The sequence below is a fragment of the Stigmatopora argus genome, chromosome 3 (genome assembly GCF_051989625.1).
Source record: "Stigmatopora argus isolate UIUO_Sarg chromosome 3, RoL_Sarg_1.0, whole genome shotgun sequence".
Classification (NCBI taxonomy): domain Eukaryota; kingdom Metazoa; phylum Chordata; class Actinopteri; order Syngnathiformes; family Syngnathidae; genus Stigmatopora; species Stigmatopora argus.
In genome coordinates this window covers 23,625,571-23,635,953 of record NC_135389.1, presented here as the reverse complement: position 1 = coordinate 23,635,953, position 10,383 = coordinate 23,625,571, and the positions used below count along the sequence as shown (strand labels likewise).

The 10,383-nt window shown below is 47.4% G+C and overlaps 1 protein-coding gene across 4 annotated transcripts in view; it reads left to right on the top strand.

Moving 5' to 3' along the window:
- Nucleotides 1–213: 213 nt before the first annotated feature.
- LOC144071835 (uncharacterized) overlaps nt 214–10,383 on the top strand; it is a 28,552-nt gene continuing 18,382 nt past the window's right edge. For 2 of the 4 annotated variants that reach the window (XR_013299746.1, XR_013299745.1), the window contains exons 1-2: nt 214–312; nt 4,961–5,018. Coding sequence is in view for 1 of the 4 variants with exons in the window: in XM_077597270.1 (XP_077453396.1) it covers nt 227–312; nt 4,961–5,018 (144 nt within the window). In the remaining 3 variants the exon portion in view is untranslated. The remainder of the gene's footprint in view (nt 313–4,960; nt 5,019–10,383) is intronic. The other 2 variants (XR_013299743.1, XM_077597270.1) reach the window with 1 other exon arrangement.

Sequence of the window (10,383 nt, the reverse complement as noted above, 5' to 3'; positions counted from 1 at the left end):
TGGCTCTCTTTGTCAAAAAGGTTCCCGACCCCTGGCTTAGTTTATCCCACCCGTGGTCCTCACCCGTCCGTCCGTTTATGCGGGGCAATTTGTGCTTTCTGAAAATGAGCAAATTTGCCCAAACTTTTGCCCGCCTACTGGTAAAAAAAAAAAGAAGGAAAACTTTATTAATTTCATTTAATTTTATTTTTTTCAGTCGCCGCTCATTTAGCTCTCAGAAGGCAGGATGTCAGAAGGAGTGGGTAACTTCCTGTTTGTCTGCTGGGAGGACTTGAGATATCTCCTGCCATCCATATTTAGATGTCATTTGAGGTGAGTGCTCTCCTCTAAGTCCTCTTTTCTTTTCTTCTCCTCTTCTCGCCTCTCCTCTTCCCAGCACACTTACTTCGTTAACGTCTCGGGAGAGGAAGTTGCAACGGGAGCCCGGTCTTGGGAAGTGGCCATTATCGCCGTGCGCGTGATGGACGCTACCCGCGCATTTCCTGCGTCCAGAACGCTCAGCCAAATGATTAGGAAGTCACCCCCCCACTCCAAAAAAAAGACCCGAGGATAAAACAAAAAGTCACGTGAAAATGACAACAATGAAAGTAGCCATAAATGACCCCAAAAATGACAGGAAGTGACCCACCACTGCCCCAAAAATGACAGGAAGTGACCTACCACCAATGTTCCCTCTAAGCTTTGCGCGTGCGCAATTGCGCGCTACTCTCGTCTTCTCTGCGCGCTCAAAATAAAATCCAAATTTTTTTCCCCCATGATGGCGCCGTTCACGCGGCGGTAGCTCTGTCCACTCTTATGTTTTTCGTGTTTTATAGCCCTTCTATCTTTTTTTGAATTACATTTTAATATTTCTTAATACATTCCTTTTTACTTTACTGTGCAAATAGAAGAACAAGCGGTGAAATCGGGTGAGAACTGTCTAAATCTGCTGTGTGTGTGTGGAGTACTCAGAGAAAACTCACGCAGGCCCAGGGAGAATATGCAAATTCGACACAGGTGGAACGACCTGGATTTGAACCCAGGACCCCAGAGCTGTGAGGCCGACGCGTGAACCACTCATCCGCCGGAACGCCCATTCATAGATATTAATCATTACATTTTATTATTACTAGATAATTTATGTGTAGTAGACATGCACCTGCTTATGGCAGGTGTGATACTGGTGTGTGCCCATAGGGGGCAATGATGATGTTGCTCACACCGGTACTCAGTGTGCTCAGGGAGGTTGTCTTTCTGCCCAGACAAACTAAAAATTAGAGGGATTATTGCCTACCACTGCCCCAAAATGGACGGGAAGTAAGCAGAAATGACCAAAACAGCCAAGAATTGAGCAAAATGCCCCCAAAGTCAGCAGGAATTGACCAAGAGGAACCAGGAGCCATTCCCCAATTGAGGGAAATGTCAGTCGCGGCCTCGTCCTGTCCAGCCGTTTCGCCGTTTCAATCAAATGTGCCGAAGGAAACAAAACCCAAAACGGAAAGGCTGAGAGTAGGCCGTGTCAAAAAGGCGCCCGTGAAATTTAATGGGAGGTTTTGGGGTCAAAAGGGAAGCAAAAGGCTGATATTTGCCAATACAGACGCTCCCCTACTTACGAACGAGTTAGGTTCCGAGCTATTGTTCATAAGTTGAATTTGTTCGTAAGTTGCTCAGTGCTATATTTTGTATTATAATTTATGTTTAAGGCCTATATAAGTATATTGAAGGTTCATATAAGTGCATTTGTATGTTTAAGGCTGGTATAAGTAACACGCATTGGTTTGTACTGAAAAAAATATTTAATAAAATGGAGAGAATACATACAGTACTGTATACATACATTAGAGAGAGAGAGATTTACTAGAAAGTGGCCGAAAGAAGCTATCTGATGACGATTGCAGTTTTCTTCTTTTTTTTCATCATAAATGATGCGGTAGCACTGTATGGCATCATTCAATTGATTTGCAAACTTTGTGCAACGTTCAATATTTGGGTACTGCTGCTCGATCTTTCTGTTTAGAAATGGTACCGACGGTCGAACGATTCAAGTTGTATTCCTGTGCAACGCTCACCACTTTCTCACACGCATCAAGCTTCGTTATTATTGCCACTCATTTCAAATGAAATGGCTTGCCTCTTCCTTGCACTACCACGCTCACTAGAAGCCTTTCGCTTTTCACCAACCATATTGAATAATGGATGCACGAGATATTTAATGATAAAAATGTTCTTTGCGCACTGGAGATACGTTCACGCACTTCTGCATTGCAACGAACTGGGCAGAGGAAGGTGGATGCTAGGTGAGCTGAGCTCTCACAGCGCTAGGCGTCGTCGGTATTAGCGGCGGAAAGAAGCACTACTCGGAAAAAGGCGCGCAATACAAAATCCAATTTACCAACATTTTCCGACATAAACGCAATTTGCAGACATGTTCGTATGTACCGTTGTTCGTAACTCGAATGTTCGTAAGTAGGGGAGCGTCTGTACGCCCAATGATGTCCAACGCGTCACGTCGGTTTATTCCGAAGACCCAGTTTTGGCCCCAAAAGGTCAAACGCTCCACTTTTGTCTACACATTGAGTAACGTGGAAATGTATCTAGTCTGAAAATCCTGTGAGAATGATCCCAATCCGCTCCCAAGTGGATTTTTTGGGCCGCCAATGACGTAACGTTCCGTCCGCCAACGGCAATTGTAACGTTAGCTTAGCGAGTCCTGGTCACTGATTGACCGGAGCGGCGATAAGATCTGTTGGCTGAGGCGATAAGCGCTGGGCCGCCGAGATCATTGACACGGCGGCGGCGGTGGGCGGGCGGGTGCTCGGCCGTTACGAAACCTCGCGGAGGACGAGCCGCGGTCTTCCGCGAAGAGAGCGGTCGCCCTCCGCAAAACCTTTACCCGGATGTTCCTTTCGTTGGCGCTCGATCGGCGGCACGTGTTTGTCGGGGCAAAGTCTTCTTTGGCTCAAGGTCCGGCCAGACGGGAACTAAACCCGCGAGCGGACGGACGCCAAGCGCCTCCGTCGACGTGTCGCGCGGCGCCCGTTTTTTAAAAAAAAGCTGGGCGTCCATCTCTGTCAGGACCACGGACAGAGACGGGGGGAGCCTTTTATCGATATAATATTTAGATTTGTTTTTTAATAAATGGATTAAAATAACTGGATTAAAAGCCCTGAATAATCCGGTTTTTATAGATCTAAAACAATGATTAATTGAGCTTATTTTAAATATATTTTTAGATTTTACAAAATGATTTTTGCACTAAAAACACAGAAAAAATGGATTAAAAATGGACAATTATTGATTTAAAAGGGGGGAAATCAGGAAATTTAATCTACATCTATACTCTTCATTTTAATTTGATCCTAAAACAGAAAGTCAGCACTCATAATTGACTTTCCCGGGCCACACAAAATGATGCGGCGGGCCAGATTTGGCCCCCCGGGCCGCCACTTTGACACATATGCTTTGGACAGTTTGAAGTTAAGCCGCTCCGTACGTTTACATACGAAAATCCGTACAAAAAGTGCACGTGCTCGACACTATATGTCGGCCTTGTACTCCGTTCTAGCTAATATAGAGCTAAGGGCGCTCCAATGGACCGAATGATGCACACGGCAGCTAAACTCAGAAATAAAAAGTGTTTTTCATAGTGACTGCAACGTGGCATACGTAAATAGCCAAATAGGGAAAGTTTTGGACGGAGAGAGAACCACAAAGTCTTCCTATTTTTAAATGTTATTCCGTGGAGCGCTGCTCACAGTTCCAAATAAAAAGGTGGGCCTTTTTTTGACTCATTTCACCACTTTTGAAATAGAAAAGCTCTCCCAATCCCTTTGACGTAACGTTGCGCAACACTCGCTCGTCGGCCCCTCCCCGTCCGAACGGATTCGTCCGGGGGTCGTTCGGGGGGGGGGGGACGTTTTAGGCCGAGTTTCAGGTAGAGGAGCGAGTCAAACAAACGGAACGCCGTGTGCGCAATCGATGTGATTTTCACTGTTCAAATCGAAATCATCTGGCCAAATCCAGTCGCACGTGAAGCCTTTTTTAGGCCAAAGTTCACGTGGCTAAAACGGGGCCGGACTCTTGAGTCATCCCACCGTCGGAAAAGCGCCGCGTCGGACGGCTCGCTCGACATTTGCGGAAGCGAAAGCACTTTCCGAGGCGGACTCCTCCGTGGCTCGGCGCTTTGAGGAAATTCTCGCCCAAACGTTGCTGACTCGGCCGATCAGATGTGCTGTCGCGCTGACAGGAAGTCCTCCGTTGGCGGGAACCAAAATAGGACGCGTGGCGAGGAGAAAGGCCACAGAAGGTCAACCTCGTGCCACTTAAAAAAATGGAAAAGTGTAAAAAAGTACCGTATTTTCACGACTATAAGGTGCACATAAAAGTCAGAATTTTTTTCCAAAATAGACAGGGCGCCTTATAATCCAGTGCGCTTTATACAGACGCTCCCCTAGTTATGAACATTCGACTTACGAACAACGGTACATACGAACATGTCTGCAAATTGCGTTTATGTGGAAAAATGTTCGTCAGTTCGATTTTGTATTGCGTGCCTTTTTTCCGAGTAGTGCTTCTTTCCGCCGCTAATACCGACGACGCCTGGCGCTGTGAGAGCTCAGCTCACCCAGCATCTACCTTCTTCTGCCCACTTCGTTGCAGTGCGGAAGTGCGTGAACGTATCTCCAGTGCGCAAAGAACATTTGTATCATTAAATATCTCGTGCATCCATTATTCAATATGGTTGGTGAAAAGCGAAAGGCTTCTCGTGAGGGAGGTGCAAGGAAGAGGCAAGCCGTTTCATTTGAAACCAAAGTGGCAATAATAACGAAGCTTGATGTGCGTCAGAGAGTGGTGAGCGTTGCACGGGAATACAACTTGAATCGTTCGACTAGGGCATTAAGTATGACTAAATAGTCATTCGCAGTTTGTATTTAGGGAATTTGAGCAATGATTTAAATGGTAATTATCACTTATCTTCCAGGCGACCAAAAGGCCGACGACCAAAAGACCGACGACCAAAAGACCGGCGACAAAACAAGGTAAAACAACACGCTCTGCGCATGAATAAAAGCCAACAATGGCCATGAGCAGTTTCACTGAGCCCACATGTGAGTGTAGAAGGGTTTGTATGTACATGCGTTGTCCCTTTAAGAAGCTACGTACGTCAGTCAGGGTCTTCTTAACAAGTTCTCCAACAAAAAAACAATAAAAGTCCAGGCACACGGCCTTTGCGTCGGCAGGCCGGCGCCCGTCCCGTCTCCGCGTCAAAAAATAACCACAGCGTTGCGGCCGTGAAGCAAACATCATCGCCGGCCTGGCTTTTATCGGGAGGTGGCGGGCTGGCGGCGGGCTACTTGGTGGGCCGGCCAGCGAGCGGGTGGCCTAGCTTAGCCCCCTGACCCCACGCGACCCCCCGGCCGCCCGGGGCCTCCCGGCAAAGACGGATGAGAAGAGATCACACGCATGGAGGCAAACAAAGCACGTGGCATTCAAGGAACGCGGGGAGAAAAAGCGCCTTTCATCTGACGGCCCGACGGACGGGAAAAGGCCTCGTCCGTGGGCGCGGCGTCCATTTTGTCGATCACGATAAGACGGGGGTCGGGAACCTTTTTGATGGAAAGAGCCATAAACAATTCAGATTTTTTAAATATTAATCCTTGAGAGCGTGGCCCCCAAATTTAAAAGTCAACATACATGAAAATGTGTGCCTTTTTTAGTCATTTCACCACTTTTAAAGCACAAAAAGTCTCTGAATTCTTTTGACAACATTGTTACGTCGTTGCTAATCAATGAGTATCAATGAGAAAATCCATGCAGAAGAGTATAATGAAAAAAATAATTCCATCGTTTCTATATTTTACCCCACGGGTTAGCGGAGAGCCATATGCACCCATCAAAAGAGCCATATGTGGCTCCCGAGCCATAGGTTCCCCAAGCAAAAAAAATGAAGATTAAAGCAAAAAAATGAAGATTAAAGCAAAAAAATGAAGATTAAAGCAAAAAAATGAAGATTAAAACAAAAAAAATGAAGATTAAAGCAAAAAATTGAAGATTAAAGCAAAAAAATGAAGATTAAAGCAAAAAAAATGAAGATTAAAGCAAAAAAAAATGAAGATTAATGGCAAAAAAATGAAGATTAAAGCAAAAAATGAAGATTAAAGCAAAAAATGAAGATTAAAGCAAAAAAATGAAGATTAAAGCAACAAATGAAGATTAAAGCAAAAAAATGAAGATTAAAGCAAAAAAATGAGGATTAAAGCACAAAAAATGAAGATTAAAGCACAAAAAATGAAGATTAAAGCAAAAAAATGAAGATTAAAGCAAAAAAAATGCAGATTAAAGCAGTTCTAAATGTAATATCTCAGTTCTGTCAACAGCGATTTCCATATTTTAGCTCACAGGTTAGTAAAGAGCCATATGCACCCATCAAAAGAGCCATATGTGGCTCCCGAGCCATAGGTTCCCTACCCCTGCGATAAGACATTCTCCAGTGGCTTAAGACGCGGATGGGAAAGAAATTCCCAGGGACGACAAAGGCCTGGAATGTTGTCTCCCGCACTCGAGCGCCCCCCCGTCAGCCCCCCGGGGGCCCCTCTCCGGGACCCCCCTCTTGGTCCCCCGCCCCCTTTTCTTTCCTCTTTGCTCTGAAGGATGTTTTTGTTGGGTAATTGATGCAAAGGTGCTATTGATAAGAATGAAAGGAAGATCAAACCGCCGGAATCAAACGGACGCCGCCGCCGCCATGGAGGATTTAGCCGCCGCCCCCCCCTTTGGTTTTTGGGTTTTTTCTTCGGTCATGACGAGATGGGATGGGACGGTTCCCCTCCTCCATTGCGCTCGCCTTTTTTTTACCCCCTCTCTCTGGAAGGACGCCATTTTTGGAGCAATAATGTATTTCCGTTTTCAAAAAAGGATCAAACTCGTGGCCGGCCGGATGATTCGCCTAAAGACGTTTCGCAGACGGACGATTGACAGACGGACAGGTCGCCCAATGGACGTTCCGCCGAACGGTCATTCGGCCGAACGGCGGTTTCGCCGAAACGGGATTGGCGCGCTCGCCCCGCCCCCGGATCGTGTGTGTACAAGTTTTTCAACCTCGGCCCGCGGGCCATATACGGCTGTAGAAACGACTGTTTCTACAATTTTGCAATTGAAATTGTAAATCCCGGCGATTTGGAGTCGCCTTGGCTTTGCTAGCCGCGTTAGCCAAGCGGCGACCATTAGTCAGCAATCCGCCGGCCCACCCGGCCTACTCGCGCCGCGTTCTCAGGAATTCGACCTATGACACGGCTCGGCGTGCCGCAAAGGGGCCCGAGTTTGCACCCCCCCGCTTCTCCCGTTTGTCACAGGCGTTGAAAGATGAGCGTTCGCCGCCATCGCCGCTCCTCCCACTTTTGGAATTGGCTGACTTCAAATGGACTTTCTGTCAGTGGCGGACCGTCAGGGCCTTCAAGGCCTTCTCTGCTGGCCCAAGAAATATCTGAATCAGATATTATATTTTGTCCATCAATACTTATTATTCCAAATGGTCTGTTAGCTTCCTTTCATTGCTTTCCCCCCTGTTTGCACTGCTTCCAGAGGTGTGTTTTCATATTGAAGCATTTAACCAATCACATTTCAGCCAGTATTTGTTGCCAGGGTCACAAATCTGCCTCAAAGCCTTCACAATCACTTCTGCAGGCTCTGCTGCATTAAACAAGAGTCGATAAGACTGTTGCTTTAAACAATCAGATTTCGAGTTGGCAACACCACAATGCATTGTCGCAGGCGTAGGGATACGTCATTGCCATTGTAATGTCTGAAAAGCTCCAGTATTTGTATTTAATCATTAAATGCTGCTAAGAAGTGGATTTTACCCCACTTTCGGGCAATGTTTGCCCGTACGCCATTGACGCTCATCGCTGTCTTTTCCCGGGAAAATCGCCCCCCTGGCCTGGTTGTAATGTGTGCAAAGCTCCAGTATTTGTATTTAATCATGAAATGCTGCTAGGAAGTGGATTTTACCCCATTTTTGTGCATTGATTTATTGATTATTTATCTTTCTTTATTTTATGTGTCGCAGCTCTAGCTGCAGTAGAGGTTTTATAGCCATAAAATAGTTTTTGAGGGTTGGATTGATACGTTGAAGGCGCTACGAGAAAATGCACCGACCGCCGCTGACCAAACGTCCGGGCGACCAAACGTCCGGCGACCAAACGTCCGGCGAACAAACGTCCGAGTACCGCGACCGACGGCCGTCTGTCGGACGTCTACGAGCGATAAACCGCTTATTTTTGTCCAACTTTACGTCTCTTTGAGTCTATCCGTTTTTGCTACCGAAACTCGTAGCTCGTTTTGTGTTTTTGCTATTTTTCTGTCTTAATGATTCGGTGATTCTTAATGATCCCATTGACTTTGATTTGCTTTGTACTTTACTTACGTACTTTGTGCTTTGTTGTTCTGCGGCCTTTGACTGTACTGTCTAACTTATAACTATGCCTTTTCTCGCTAATGTCACAATGAAATTTCCCGAATACGGGATGAATAAAAGTGATCCAATCCAATTTCAATCTTGGGTATCGCTAAGAAAATTGGCGACAGCGCTAACCTCCAAAAACGCTCCGTCTGCACCTTTTTTTTTGCCGCGCTATTAACGATGCCGCTAGGGATCGGCGCTACAGGTTGTGTCAGGACAGCGTGTTGTTCTCCTTGGCTGAGGAATTTGATCTCTTGGCGACCCGCCGCCCAGTCAGGAAGGGGAGGTTTTTTCGGGGGGTTCTATGGCGGTCTCGGCGTCTGGACCTGTTATATACTGTACGTTATGTGATATATTGTTTTTGTACGCGTGGGCTCGGGGACGAACCCGCCGCAGTGTCCGTGTCCCGCCGTTCTCTGGCCAGCTGAACGCCGGCCCAAACTAGAATGGGGGGGTCCGAGGGACTGTTTGGAAGGAGTGTTGCGCAAATACTATCAGTACCACGCTAAAATCACTCCATTGAAGGCAGATCTTTGGTGCACTAGAATGGCCTGGAATGGAACCCTAGAATAGTGGGGGGAGGGCAAAGCAAGGGGGGGCGGGACTTTAGCCAAAAGCCACAAATCCACACTCGCGGACTCTTATGTTAAGCTTGGTGACTGCGGTGGCCCGCGTTTTAGTTGTATCCGTTGTTTCCGGGGTTAGCGTTAGCCGCTAAATTGGTGACGTCAGCCACCGTTGGGTTTATTCTGGGATGTTACTATATGTTCATGAAGCATTTTAATAGGGAATGAAGCTATAAATTAATTTGTGCTTTATGTTGGGACCGAGTAAGATCAAGGACACTTCCCCCCCCCCCCCCCCCACAGCTGCTTTCGAGGCCAGTTCATTGTTTTCAGGACTATTGAGCGAACAGGACACCATTTTCCAGGCCGAGACTGTTGATCTGAGTTGGCAATGAAGATCTACAAGGGACTCTTGAATTGCTTTGACTTGGTTTGTAACAGCGGCCAACGAGTTAACTCGGCAGCTGCGGTAAGCAGAGAGAAGAGAAAAACACGGCGGGGTTAGCTCGGTGAGCGCCGGCCGGGCTTCCCGCTAACACCGTCTCCCAAACAACAAAAGGAACGCGCCCGGATGGCGTTAGCGTGCGCGCTAGCAGCTGGACACGGGCAATTGGGGGAAAAACAGCCAAGGTGCAAATCCCAGGCCGCCTGGCTTTTCTCGCTGATTTGCTTCGACGCTAATTGCCAGCGTAGCCGACGAGCTCGCCGACTTCTTGTTGATTTGAGGTCATTTGTGGTTGACTCTGGTGGATTTGGGTCAATTCCTGTGCACCAGGGGGCCTTTTCAAGTCACTTCCTGTTGAAAGTGGGACACCTTCAGGTCTTTTTCTGCTGATTTTGCGCCATTTGCGTTGTCTTTCCATCCATGGCCGTGTGCGGTCGATTGGTCGCCGGTCTTTTGGTCGCGGTCTTGTGCGGTCGATTGGTCGCCGGTCTTTTAAATCGCCAGTCTTTTGGTCGCGGTCGATTGGTCGCCGGTCTTTTAAATCGCCAGTCTTTTGGTCGCGGTCTTGTGCGGTCGATTGGTCGCCGGTCTTTTAAATCGCCAGTCTTTTGGTCGCGGTCTTGTGCGGCCGATTGGTCGCCGGTCTTTTAAATCGCCAGTCTTTTGGTCGCGGTCTTGTGCGGTCGATTGGTCGCCGGTCTTTTAAATCGCCAGTCTTTTGGTCGCGGTCTTGTGCAGTCGATTGGTCGCCGGTCTTTTTTGTTGCCGGTCTTTTGGTCGCGGTCTTGTGCAGTCGATTGGTCGCCGGTCTTTTGGTCGCGGTCTTGTGCGGTCAATTGGTCGCCGGTCTTTTGGTCGCGGTCTTGTGCGGTCAATTGGTCGCGGTCTTTAGGTCACCCGGAAGTTTGGTCGCCGGTCTTTTTTGTCGCCGGTCATTT